Consider the following 15,061-nt stretch of genomic DNA (forward strand, 5'->3'; position numbering starts at 1 on the left):
AAGTCATTTTGGGTGGTTAATTAACATGCCATGTACAAATTGGTCTCCCTCTCTAATCAATTGGACAGAAATGTGCCACCCAAAACACTGTTTTAGAAACCTGCCCAGTTTTAGAAACCTTTTAGTTGCTGAATTGAAATCACAGCCAGTTTCTCCCTCATGAGACTTAACCAAGCAACCTTAAACACAACGTGATTGTGTTCTAGGTCCCCTTTGCATTTTTTATTATTTCAGATTGATTTCTATAGGCTCCTGATGCCAAACCATTGGATATTGCGGTGAATTAAAATATCTTGTTAGCCATTCATCATGCTACGTTATTCTTGGCATTTTGCATTTCTGTAAATAATGTGAAATATAGCTCTCTAGATGTTTAGAGCAATGCGTGTTTGCAGCTGTGTCGGGCAGTATTACTCATTCTTGAGGCATCATGGGAGATGTGCACCACCCTCACCTCTAGGGTATCTCTTAGTTGTGGTTCTGCGGACGTCTTTGATTCACAATAACAAACCCTTTGAATCTCAGTTTGTCATATGACTTCCTGTGGCGTGCTTTTTCGTTTTAGTTCAGAGCTTATTTTTCAAACAGAGTTTGATAACATGTTTGTCTTTTTCTCTCATTTCTCATTTAGACCGTAATTCTCCTTCTGAAGCAGTGACTGTGATAGAGATATTTTGAAAGTGTCTCTGGTTTGAGTATAGCCATTGGACTTATTATTCGTTCTGGCTCTGATTTAGATGAGTCATATTATGAGGAATCACATTTTCCTCATCTTTTGAGATAAAGAGTTCATTGTACTGTGAAAGCATACTGTAATGCTGAGAACTCAAAACTTTCTTCCTAGTACAAAAAGAGCATTTATTGAAGAAAAATGTGCAAAAATTGTTTCTGAACTTCTACAACATTATGACGTCAAAACGATTATCGCATTAGCATACAACTTCCCACATTTACACGTCAACAGCGCTTATTCAGGTTTCACAATTTGGTTCATCCAGCCACGGCAGACAATATAGAGGAAGTTGGACAGATTATTTTATTTATAAACAATAGAACTCGCAAGAGTAAAGAAAGGATTCATAAAATTCTGTTTTTGATGTTTGTTCTCAACATTTTATATATATATATATATATATATATATATATATATATTTCTATGCAATGAAAGTGAAATAACTGAACATAAATGTAGGAGCCTGATAAAAATGCTAATTTTAGACGAAAATTTCAGATGGCATTTAGAAGCTTTTGCATCTGAACTCTCCATATGTATGTGTATATATATATATATATATATTAGTGCTGTTAAACGATTAATCACGATCATCCATCATAAAAGTTTTTGTTTATATAATATATTGTGTGTGTACTGTGTAAATACACACACATGCATGTATATATATAAGAAAAAATGTTATGTTTATATATTTAAAATATGTATATATATAATATCAATTATATGAATATAAATACATGGAAATATTTTCAAAATATATACTGTGTGTGTGTGTATTTATATATACATAATAAATATACACAGTATACACACATATATTATGTAAACAAAAACTTTTCTTTTGGATGAAATTAATAGTGATTAATCGTTTGACAGCACTAATATATATATATAGGTGTAACGGACGTCTTGCAGATACAAACGGGGTAAATAATGTTTTATGTTTTGATTATAAGATAGTTAACATTAAACCCTAAGAATTCACAACATTTTTTACGATAGTGCTCTCATTATAACGTTATGTATATGACAGTAGTTATTAATGTTCTGCGTTTCTGTTTTGAGCTGCGCTCGCTGAAGATGACCAGTAGAATGAAGCATATGATAGCAGGGTTTAATCAATGGGATTTTTCTCATATAGTATACGCTTCGTAATTTATACAACATAACGTTAATTGCAACTCATAAGCTATCTGCACAAAATGCCCCGAATGCACATGAATGTGTCTGTGCGGCTCTGAATGAACTCCTTTTATGGACGCGTTCTTCACGCAACAACGTGCAGAAACACACAGCAACTAAACTCTAAAAATTCACAGCGTTTTATTATAATAGTGTTCTCATTATAATGTTATGTATATGACAGTCCCAGTCATAGTTATTAATATTCTGCATTGTTGTTTGTCTTGCTCACGCTGCGCGCTGAAGAGATAATCACCGTTGTAACTTACTACAATGAAGCGCTTTACTGCAGCGTAACTCAACCAAATGCATCTTATATGAGATAAATAATATATACACGATATAAACTGGTTGAAATGTTTTGAAATCACTTGTACCCTACCTGATAAAAAAAAATCGAGTCTTTCACTCTGCCTGTGTCAATTTGAGCCTTGTTAAAGTTTTAAATCACTGCCGCCGAGATGCTCCTCTGTCGGTCACAGATTATGGAAAGCGAAACTTGAATCTATAGGGGTGGTTGGATTTATTCACGCACATTAAAATGTTTATTTAAAGCTTCTTTCTTTTCAGATTCTTATTTACAGCACTATGTATATTAACTTACTGGGAGAAAACCGGTAGTTCTATGTAAAATCAGACATTTGAGCATCCCCATATAGCCAAAATGGCATGATCATAACTCCTCGACTGTGAAATTGGGAGTCGAATCAGGCTCCTCCTATCGAATCGTCGACTATTCGCAGTCACCCCTAATATTTATATATATATATATATATATATATATATATATATATGCTTTGAAGCTAATCGAAATGGGATTTAACAGTGTGCACAGCACATTTCAGTGCAGATGTGTTTTGTGAATGTGTCACAATATGATGCAGGCTTTTGGAAAGACTTTTGCTGAAAGACAAGGCAGTTAAATCTGTATTAGACTTGGCAGAAAATGTGCAACCAATGTGTGAGTGCAGAAAATCATTGAATCTCATGGACCCTTTTCACATTTCTGGGGTTCTCATAAGTGGAAGTCATCATAGTTGGGTGAACTTCTATAGTGTTGAATGGAAACTAGAACAAATATACATTTTTGTGTTCCCATTTGCTTCAGTAGAAATAGTACAACAGCATTTCAATGACTTTCCAAAAGAGGACAAAAATATCAAGAGATTGATTATAGTGGTCAGACAAGAGAAAGCTGTACCGTCCCTCCTTCAGCTTAGAATCACTCATACAGTAATTTAATGTCAAGTTAGTGTAACACAAAGTGTAATATTATAAATGTACATCACATTTTTTAAATGAAAATATAAAATGCTACAAGAAAATACTATTTCAGACAAAATTTTATGTAATTTAATGGTACATGTAATTGTCATACTTGTCATTTCTATGTAATTATTTCTGAAATGTATAAGCAGTTTCTTAGTGAAAACTGTTTCAAAGTAAATCATACACATGTTTTTTTTCAGTGTAGGGAAATAAAATCTTTATAGCATTCAAAGACTGTAAAAGGCCATTATGTAGTTATTTAAAATAATAATAATACTTTGTAAGATTTGCAGTTGTTGATAACTATGGAAACGCCATTACATTCTGTAAAAGGGGTTCATTTCACATGCAAAGTGAAGGTTTACATAGACATCTCTTTTAGACATGGCAGCAAAAGTACATAGCTTGCTTCAAGGTCAGCGAGAGGATGGAAAACACTCATGAAAAATAAATTACGGCTATTTTTAGCATCCTAAGTGGACCTCAGGGATAAAAACTATGCATAACTTGATTTGACCACTTTAAATGAAAAAGAAAACCATACGTTTGTATTCTAGTGGAAAAGGAGGTGATAGGCCATGGTTTACTGGAGGTGACACAACTGTGAATAGCTGAAGCATTGAGGTCGGGATGATCATCTCCTCCAGTCAGCTGCTGAGTGTGTGACCCGGAGAGGGAGCAAAGGCTAGACCGAAGATCCAAACAAACGCGGGTGGCAGCAGCACACACACACACAGCATGGGAAAGAGGGAGGGGAGAAGTGCCGAGGAAAAGGGAGGGGCCGGAGAAGGAGGCGGGAGGGAACAAAACAAGGGAAAGAGTAACTCTGCGAGTGGGAGAAGGAAGAAAGCTGCGGTCCGCTTGAGTTTGACGCCAGGCATGCGGCATCTTCGGCACAGCACAGAACCAAAATAGAGCTGGGAACGTGGGCCGCGCTTTAGGAAAAGGGGACTGAGAGGAGAAGGGACCAATTCCCAGCCATGAATCCCAGCGGCTCTCTACGGAGGCGTTTGTCCTCCCTTCGCGATGCTTGGAGGTGGAGTACGGGTTACCTGTTCAAGGTAGGCCTTCGGGTTTCCACCGAACTTTTGCTCCTTTCTGGATTGTAGGTCTTGTAGGCAACTTTTTCCTCAAAGCTCTCCCTCACTTTAGTCCCTGTGCTCTCTGATTGTTCATTTGTCGGGCCTGCTCGAAAGCAGCGTTTCCAGCTGGTTTTGATCAAGCCTGGTTGAGACCCTCTCCAACCCCCCACCCACCCATTCTTGGCTGTCCTTCTGGGGGTCGCAATTATCGGCTGATTAAGGGAATGTTTTTGGAGCCGGGCACCGTGTGGCGAGAGATGGAAGGTGGACCCTATGGATGGATAGAGGGGGTTTGCAATGCCAGGGTGTTTTACTCGAGTGTGTCACAATGGCTTTCTCGGGCTATAAGTGAGCAACTTTGGCAGTCTCTCTTAGTATGGCTTATTTGTATTTCCTTGTGTTTTATGATCGTTCATAATGGCCTGGCCCAGTAATCTATACACACAAAAGTGTGTTACCCTACAAAATGTGTTAATGGATTTTTACAGTCTGTTCATTGAAAGCTCGATTAGGCTCTAAATACTATACAATAGTGCAAACAATATTGTAATAGATTTCACTGGATTCTTGGAAAGGAAAATTATTTAGGAAATGAACGCTGTGGGAACATTTTACTTTAATATGAATGCTCTTTAAAGGGACATCTCACCCAACAGTTAAAATTCTGTAACACCCTCATGTTGTTTCAAACCTGTATGACTTACTTTCTTCTGTGGTAACAATATATTTTAGATTGGTGTTTTTGTGCGTACAATGTGAGTCAGTGTTGTTTTGGACCCCATTGACTTTCATTGCGTGGACAAAAACACTTGACACTTTCTTAAAAATATCATACAGGTTTGGAATGACATGATGAGGAGTAAATCATGACAGAATTTCGTTTTAGGAGGACTGTTTCTTCAAGTGATTAGAGAATTCATTAAATAAATTGTTGAGGGTTCCCACGGTTAGTTTTGTGATTTCCAGACCTGGAAAAGTCTTGGCAATTAGGTGATGTGTGTGCAATTTTTAACGGTTTTGGTTTTTGGATCTTGACCAGTCCCACACTGCAGCATTGACCAATTGCAAGCGTTTGGGGTGGGACTATCTATTTGCTAACCAATGGCAAATTGGTTTAGGAAAACCAACAATAATTTTGCTATGCCCTTTGCATTTTCTTTTCTCAACCAAATGAAATTCCAAATGGGTTTTGTTAAGACAGTATGTTCTTGGTAATTTCTTTAGTAAATTAATTTTTATGTACTGCTTTTAAAATATTATGCTAGGCAATACTCATTAAGCAATTTCCCAGTTCCCAACAAATTCCACGGATTCAAACCCCAGTGTGTTGTTTTCTTATTGGCGACATTTGAACTTGAAATTTTCACATCATTTCATTTCCTTTAAGTTGTTCTATACTATTCTAAGACTGCTACATATGGGAAACCACATGCGAAGTCCATACAGTTTCTAGAAAAGGCCCCAGCACTGTGTGTAATTATACGTTGGATTCTGGGTTTTCTTAGTAAGCATTGTTCCTTTTTAGTCATGTCAGTCATGCACTAGTATGTCATTTAGCTGGTGAGTGTAAACCACGCATCTTTCAAGGCTTATCCTTCTTTTGTGAGACCATTAACACTTTGACTTTTCTTAGCCTCTAAATGTAATTTTACAGGTGAAAAGTGTGTTTTTGTTCCACTACCCACACTAAACCAAGTATAGTGAATAGATGACACACCTTTCAGTGTCTCCTGTGTGAAATCCATTTTATTTCATCCCTCACTTCACAAGCTGTCATTGCATTTACAGTATATACAGCTAAGAGGACATGCTCAGTGTTAGATACAGACCTACACGCTCACATCAGCTCTTTTCAGACTGTATCAACACAGTTTTACATACAGATAAACACAAACTAAAAGTAACTGTTGAAACAAATGGCCTCGTCATTGGTGTAATCAGTAGAACAGCCTGAGTTCTGGAGATGAACAGTGAACCTCCCTTGAGGATAACTGGTTTACGGTCATTTTTAAACAGGAAATGGGCTAAAAACATCTGGAAACTGTCATATTTGTGAGATCATTATTAGTGATAGACTACATTATCAGCCAGGCTGAAAAAGATTTGGTAATTTTGAGATTATCTGCATAGGCTAAACAGAGAGTTTGCTGTATGTTGTGTCAGTTCCAAACTATATATATATATATATATATATATATATATATACATAGAATATAGAATATAGAATAGAATTTTGAAAAAATAATATAATTATTTGTTGTACAACTTTATGGTCATTTAATTGTTTTGTGAATATATTAGCATTATATCAACCATTTAAAAAATTATGGATTTTCAGAATGTATGCTTATAGAATAAAGATTAATATTTGAGAATCTTCCATTGACTTCCATTGATAGAATGTTCGGCATTTAGAACTGTGTGCAGTTCCGATCTTGTCTTGCAGCTGTATTTAGACGCACACTACCACTCAAAAGTTTGGGATCAGTAAGACTTGTAATGTTTTTTAAAGAAGTCTCTTCGGCTCATCAAGGCTGCATTTATTTGATCAAAAATACAGAAAAAAACAGTAATCTTGCAAAATGTTATTACATTATAAAATAATGGTTTCCATTTTAATATACTTTAAAATATAATTTATTTCTGTGATGCAAAGCTGAATTTCCATCAGCCATTACTCCAGTATAAAGTGTCATTCAATAATTCTAATATGCTGATTTATTAGAATTATCAATGTTGGCAACAGTTGCGCTGCCAAATATTTTTTTTTGGAAACTGCGATACTTTTTCAGGATTATTTGATGAATAAAAAGTTAAAAAGAACAGCATTTAATCAAAATATAAACCTTTTCTAACAATATACATCTTTGCTATCACTTCTTATCAATTTAACACATCCTTGCTGAATAAAAGTTTTAATTTCTTTCAAAAACAGAAAGAATAAAAATTTACTGACCCCAAACTTTTGAACGGTAGTGTATAGTGTTAGAAAATATTTCTATTTAAAATAAATGCTCTTCTTTTTAACTTTTTATTCAAAAAAGTATCACGGGTTCCAGAAAAATATTAAGCAGCAGAACAGTTTCCAGCACTGATAATAAATCAGCATATTAGAATGATTTCTGAAGATCATGTGACACTGAAGACTGGAGTAATGATGCTGAAAATTCAGCTTTGCATCACAGAAATAAATTATATTTTAAAGTATATTAAAAATCGAAAACATTGTTTTAAATTATAATAACATTTTGCAAGATTACTGTTTTTTTCTGTATTTTTGATCAAATAAATGCAGCCTTGATGAGCCGAAGAGACTTCTTTAAAAACATTACAAGTCTTACTGATCCCAAACTTTTGAGCGATAGTGTAAATGCACATTTACAGTGCATAGACGTTGTGTCTGTTGCACTGTATTGATTTTCATACAGATGTGGCCGTTAAGGATGCACATTTTTTCACGCGGCAGCATGCAATTCGTTACATGTGATCATGAAGCTCCCTGCAGGTGCTTTTTCAGATTTTTTTTTAAAACGTTGTGTTTAACCAACAGAAAACAATGGGAAATCGGCTCTGATGGCCTAAAACTTTACCTCTGTTTTTGTCTGACTGTTTCCTTCAGGAAGCATAAATCTAGTTCATACACTGGCTTTACTCAACTACATTTTCATGATCCTAACTAGAATTTTCTTTTCTTTTAGGGCTCAACCAAATCCTCCAAGAGCATGGAGTCTCGACGCAGGCCATCTAAGTAAGAGATGTCTTTGTCTTCATCAGAAATCAGTTCAGTCAATATCTCATGTGTTGCTGTATATGCTGCTATAGTGAACATCTCAAGGGATCTTCATAGCATTCCTAAATCCAGCACCGGTTGACATTGGACTCTGCTTGGATCAGTCTCACATTTTTTATTGCAGTTTATGAGTACGATGAATAAACACTTTTTAAAGCATCTACACAATCTCCAGAGATAAGTTACGATGTCCTAATAGGGCTTCTCTCCCACATACAGTATAGTAGATAAATAACGGCACGTTTATCTTGAGTGATTTGCTTGAGCGTTTGCTATAGATACAGGCAGTAAAGGAGGCACTGAAAACAAATCCTTGTTACCATATTTACGCATTAATTTCTATAAGGAAAATGAAGAATATATGCAACGGAATAGGCTATGTGGAAAAAAAAAAAACTTTTTTTGAAAGTGCAAAAAAAAAAAAATCACACAACTTTTAGGATTGTTTATCTTTCTAAAAAAATACTAAATATATTTATTTCTCTATATTTATTTTAGAGTGGTAACCTGGGTTTGTTTGTGCCATTGTATACAATGGTAACCATTTATATCTCAGTATTTATGGAAGGTAAACTAAAACAAAGTTTATACAGTATATTACATAAAAAATGTGGTAATGGCTATTTTTGGATTCTTCTACACAAGTCAAATGTACTTCATCTCACTTGATTATTCTATTATTCTTTTTATTTGGAACTCGACGGATGCAAACCAAAAGATAAGAATAATCAAATCAAATGAAAGATTAATCTTGCGTTATGTAACAGATCTCTGATCCATTCCGATGGTCTTATGTCTCTCAGCTGTTGGGTGTGTTCATGCCAGGCTGTGAGAAGACGCTTTGTGAAATTCACCACTACAAATAGCCCATTTCAGCCAGGGGGAATTTTTGCTTTTTATTTACATGGGCTGCTATTTTATTTGTCTCTTTTTATGGGAAACTCTCCCTTGGGACCCTTTGTTTTTCTGCCAAAAAGCGCATTCCTGTTTTCATTGGTAGATGGAGTTTGTGCAGTAGATACTGTACTCTGGTTCATTTCTGGAGACTGAATTGCACCCGCTGATTGCGCTGTTTTATTTGCATGCGCTATCTGTGTTGTTTTAGCTACCATTCAACTCAGGACATGTGCAAATCAGGTAACAGTGCAAACATGCCCACATAATCTATGAAAAGCATCTGAGATGCACAAACCTGAAATCATCTACTCCTTTGCCATAATTTTATCATCACTTAGGCTACGTCCACACGAAGCCAGAGCTTTCCCTATCCAATCTTTTTTTTCTCCTTGTCTCAAGAAATATCTGCGTCCGCACGAAACCACGAAACCGACACAAAACAATGTAGTATACATGCCAGACCATCATGTGGTGTTGTAATTCTGCCGCAGAGATGCACTAAAAATGGAGAAGAAGACTTGGACTATGCACATATACCTTGCGCGCGGTATACTAACGAACATGGAACAATACATTTATGAATCTGTGTTAATGTTAGTTAATAAAAAGACAATCGTTCAGTGTTTGTTCATGTTTTTGTTGCTGTTACATGATGTAGCGGTGACAAGGGGCGAGACGTGGGCTGATGACGTCATCGTTTCAGAAAATATACGGATTCACTGTCCACACGAAAACGCAAGGGCTGCATTTTCAGATTTATCCACTCTGGGACCCAGTTTAAAAAAATTTAAAGTTTAAAAAAATATCGGTTTCTCTCACCCAAAACGCCGGATCTGTCTAGACGAAAGGCCTATACGATACACAATTTATGCATATACAGCTAAACGCGTCTCCGTGTGGATGGGGCCTAAATGAATATCTACTTCTGATTTTAGTATGAAAGTAATAGACAAATAGACTTAGAACCTGGTGAAGATGGATTATTTGTGCTTGGTGAATATGCTTGCTTAAAAGGGAATTAATGCACAAAACTTTTGGGCTTCCAAAATGATTGTGGGATCGGGGGAAATCCTTAACATTAAAGGACTGTTTAGGGGGTTGCTATGCCTTGTATTGTCCACACACTGAGATCAGCCAGAATCTCCTGAGAGTTGTGCAATGTTGTGCATGTTTTCCCAGACTGTGGTGCAAGTACAATGTTTATATGTCATGTACCACTCACAATCATGTGTTATTTACATTTATTTATCCAGCATGCACTGAATGCAAGCCGCTTTTCTATTAAAATCAGCCATGGAGGGATTTACATGATTTACTGTGGCTGCAATGCCCAGAAAACATGACAGATTCCAGATTTTCAAGGCTAAAAATGGGCCTCACCAACAGGTATCTTTCCAAAAGCTAGTCTGCCCGAGTTCAAACACTTTGGCCCTCATTTACTCATGGTTTGTATGCTCTCTTCCAAAACATAGTGAGCTGCCTTACTCTGTGCTCCCTACTTGTTGGCTTTTAAGGCAGCACACTGTACAAATAGCACTGCTCACTATTCAAGTGAACCCTAAGCAAGCTCATTGATTTCAGTAAAATGCTTGGTGGTAGCATGTTGCAAAACTAACAAAGTAAATGTTAAAAAAGTAAACTATAAAAACTAAAATAAACACAAAAATGCATATTTATTGGATGAGAGTCTGTTTTTCATTATACAGAACATACAGTATGTACTGAATGAATATATAAATACCATAATAGTAATACAAAATACATTATTATTATTATTATTATATTGTATAATATAAATAAATAATCAAATATTAAATATATATATATATACAGTGGGTACGGATATTGAACATGTATTGAATTAATATTAATATGAAATATAATAATAGTAATAATACATAATATATAATACATGATAGATAGACTGACAGACAGATAGATAAATATAATAAATAAATAATACATTAATATACTATTTATTTATAATAATATTTATAATAAATAAATGTAAGCCTAATAATATTGACACATTATATATATATATATATATTATTATATTTATTTTTTTTAATCTTATTTATTTATTTTATTTAGTTTTCTTTTAAGATATTGATTGCAATAGAGCTTGTCACAATGCATTCTACCTTTTGGAAAACAAATTTGGGAGCACACTGAAATGCTGCCTACTTAGGAATCTCACTAGGTTTTGAAACAAAGCCATAGATTAAAAGATGGCTCTACTTCTCTCTGATTGCCTTGAAATCCAGACCTGAGGAGAGAGTGAGGTCACAGATGGGGTCCTGATTGTGGTTACATCCTTGGCAGGCTTACGCCTCACCAGTGACCAAATTGTTTTCCTTGGTCTGCCCTGCTGCACACATGGAATGCAGGATATTTTCATATCTCCTTTGTTTATCTCTGCGATCAATCTTTCCCCACTATATTTTATTCAAGCCATACTGAACATCAGATATGCTTTAATAGACTGTTCAGTGCTGACATGTTTGAGGTGAGGCGTTCTTCAGGAAAAAAATGATTTCATGATGTCATGTGCTGAGACACAAGACTTGCTCGACGTGCTCGAGTTGTGAATTGCCTTCGTTGCACACCAGGGGTTGTAGACATGAACTGTAAACTGAACTGCAAGTTCTCTATCCATTCTCTGATCTTCTGGTTTTTGCAGGAGCTTGAGTTTGATCCAGGCCATGGAGGAAAACTATGAGGTGGACCTGGTCTACATCACAGAGCGCATCATTTCTGTGAGCTTCCCCAGTAATGTAGAAGAGCCGAGCTACAGCGCTAACATAAAGGAGGTCGCCACCATGCTACGCTCCAAACATGGGGACAACTACTTGGTAAGACCTCAAAACTCAATATCTTTGAGTACTAAAATAAGTGTATTAGTAGTTGCAATACTATCACAGACTTTGGAAAAAAAAAAATAATAATTCAAACCTTTATATTCATATAATTTATTTGTAACTTTATTTTCATTATTATACTTATATATATTTTTATTATTAAATTAAGATATATATTTATTTCTGGTTTTATTATTTTTATTAACTTAAAAATGTTTTTTTTTTTTTCAGCTCTTCAACCTCAGTGAAAAGCGCTATGATATCTCCAAGCTGAATCCCAAAGTAAGTAGTATTTACTTTCACTTTTTAATGTTATCTAATGTGGAGATGTTTGTTCCTTTGTTCTTATTCACGCGCCGATGTGTTTGTTTGCGTAAGGTGCTGGATTTTGGCTGGCCGGACCATCATGCTCCAGCCCTGGATAAGATCTGCAGCATCTGCAAAGCCATGGACACTTGGATGAACGCTGACAGTCACAATGTGGTGGTCTTACACAATAAGGTACTGTTTAATTTGTGCTTTTTCTGTTTTAGGAATGGGAGACATGTTTTTTGGTAACACTAGCAACAAACGTCACAATGTCGCGCAGTATGTAAAAAAAACCTAGTCAGATGGGATTTAAGATTTTATAAGTGCGCTACTGATACGAAAGCTGCTCCAAAAATCACTAAAATAAATATTATATTATATTGTAATATTAAATATATTATATTAAAATATAAATATCTATATTTACAGACAATCGCTTAATCTAATTTATACATAAATGTAAATATATATTTTACATAAAAAATTGTATTTATAGTAGGCCTATTTATTTAATTTAATAATAAAAAACTATCAGTAAAGATAAGTAAATTGCTATTCTAATAAGAGACAAGTTTTTTTGAATGCTTATTAAAATATTGTGTTGTTAGTTTAGCAACATGCTGACTCTATTGAAATCCATTGTGATTTGAATCTTATGAGGCTTGATGCGTGTTATGATGTTCCCTAGGCAGTAGCCAGCAGGACAGCTCACTAGGTTTTGAAACGGAGCCGTAGTGTTGTGTTTGCCTAATAATTTTTTCATCTGCACATTGTAGTTACTGTAAATAACAGCCATATTGGTTTGTCAGTAGATGGCATTCTAAGGCAGCTCTTAATAAACTGGGACGGTGTGGGGTCATTAAAGGTCATGGTGGTCTGGACAGTGTGATTTATGATGCAATTGCAATGTCTTTATGTAAGAAAACATGCCTGATTTTACTTGTAGAGTTAATACTTGGCCATTGTTTTGAAAGCCTTTGCCTGACCCTGTCTTGAGGTTCAAGCAAATCTGTTTTCTTAAAGAATTCATTTGAATGTATCCTTCTGATCTGGTTATGTCACATAGCTGGTTACCACTTACAAACATTAGAATTATGAGAACACGTTTTAAAGTTAGATTGTAAATTTTTTCTTGTTGTTTTTGTGGATAGCGGTATCGTTAAGTGCCTCGCTAATGAAAGGGATTCTGTCCGTGAGTATAAACGTCAGAAAAACAGCCTCTTGTGGAGTTTGTGGGTTACCTTCTCAATGGCTCGCAAACAGACCCGACTCTTTCCACACCCTCAAGACGCATCTTACCCATTACTAGAGCTCCGTGAGAGCTTTAAGAAGTGCCAAGAGAGGTTGTGATCTGGATTTATAAAGGGCCAGAGATGTCTTAACGCAAATATGCTGCCTTTTTAACAGGAAACCATAAACACTGCATTGTTATGGCAGCTTGTGTTGTTCTTTGTAACAGTGGAAACATGAGGCAATGGCTTGATGGTGGAAATGTTCACTCATTCAGAAAGAACACAACTGTGTGTTTAAAATGGCTCAAACCATACATGAAATAGTTTGTTTTAAGTTCTTTGCTGACCTGATGTATCGTGACGTTTTGGTCATTTGTGCTCTGAAGTACCTTTTGAACTCTGGAACAGTGTTACATTAGTATTAGAACATAATGTAGCATTATAGTATTTTATTTTGATATATTCCATTTACATTTTCAAATGTAGTTTAGTTTTAGAAATTTAGTTTAGTTTTTTTGTTGGTTTTATTAGACATACTTAACTATTTCGTTTTATGTATTTACATTTTTTTAAATTACAGTTTTAGTTTTGTTCTTTTCAGTTTTAATAATTTTAGTTCTTCAACTTAAACTAATTGAAAATTTGAAATGCTTCCTTGGAAACTAACTGAAATAAAGTTTAAGTTTATTTTATTTTATTTTAATTAACAAAATGTTTTTTATATGCTGTCATTCATATGATATAAATAATAAATAATGTTTTTTTATATTTTTATACATACTAATTTAATTTAAAGTTTGCACACAACACAATTTAATGTTTTGATTTGTAATACTAATTTATACCACAAAACATCTCATAATTTATCAATTGCTAATATTTGTGCTACTGTTTTCCCAACAAAAGATGATGCCACTTCCTTTTAAAGGCTTTTACAAATAACTAACAGGGTTAAAAAAAAAAATCTTTAGGACAGAAAAAAACTATAAAAATATTATATTGACATGTAAATGTATTAAATCTTGATTCTTGAGAAATGTGCTTTGTTTGTATCCGTTTGATTATAAAAATGTAATAAATATATAAATAAACGGTACATTTTTCATGTTAGACGTTCACTTAATTGTAAGATGTATAAAAATAAACAAACTAATATGATTTACATTTGAAAAATGGATTAAAAAAAAATAAAAAATGGATTAAATAATAATAATGGAGGCATGAAATAATGTATTGCATTCATTGATAATCCCATCTTCCTCTCATCCTGCAGGGAAACCGAGGTCGAACGGGGGTAGTTGTGGCTGCGTACATGCATTACAGCAACATATCAGCGAGGTAAGACGTGTAGACAGAGTGCTGTCTGTGTTTATTGAATTAAAGATGCTCCTCTGAGCGCTTATTATGGAAAGACCTTAATCCCACATCACAAGACCGGCCATGCGTTAGGTAACACATGAGTGGGTGCCAGCGGGAAAAACAACTGCCAAATCGCATCACTTTACAAAGGCGGATTTGTCTCAAGACTCAAATTAAGTACTGATCAAATTCATCCCTGATGCAAAAAGTGTATTCATGTCTATTCAGTCTATTTTATGGATAACAAAAATATGTGTCCAGCAGCCATATCACCCTGTAGCCTAAGACTGGTTGCCCACTGAAGCTAAGCAGGGTTGAGCCTGGTCAGTACCTGGAGGAGAGAC

At 35.0% G+C, this 15,061-nt stretch overlaps 1 protein-coding gene across 1 annotated transcript in view; it reads left to right on the forward strand.

Annotated features, from left to right (window-relative positions):
• Positions 1 to 15,061, forward strand: part of LOC107596588 (tensin-1-like) — a 188,870-nt gene that overhangs the window by 113,082 nt on the left and 60,727 nt on the right. Inside the window, exons 6-10 of the mRNA XM_016287344.1 lie at positions 7,968 to 8,017; positions 11,640 to 11,811; positions 12,049 to 12,099; positions 12,196 to 12,318; positions 14,632 to 14,696. Coding sequence (XP_016142830.1) covers positions 7,968 to 8,017; positions 11,640 to 11,811; positions 12,049 to 12,099; positions 12,196 to 12,318; positions 14,632 to 14,696 — 461 coding nt within the window. The remainder of the gene's footprint in view (positions 1 to 7,967; positions 8,018 to 11,639; positions 11,812 to 12,048; positions 12,100 to 12,195; positions 12,319 to 14,631; positions 14,697 to 15,061) is intronic.

This window comes from Sinocyclocheilus grahami, unplaced genomic scaffold (assembly GCF_001515645.1).
Source record: "Sinocyclocheilus grahami isolate Dianchi unplaced genomic scaffold, SAMN03320097.WGS_v1.1 scaffold221.1, whole genome shotgun sequence".
In the NCBI taxonomy this organism is placed as follows: Eukaryota; Metazoa; Chordata; class Actinopteri; order Cypriniformes; family Cyprinidae; genus Sinocyclocheilus; species Sinocyclocheilus grahami.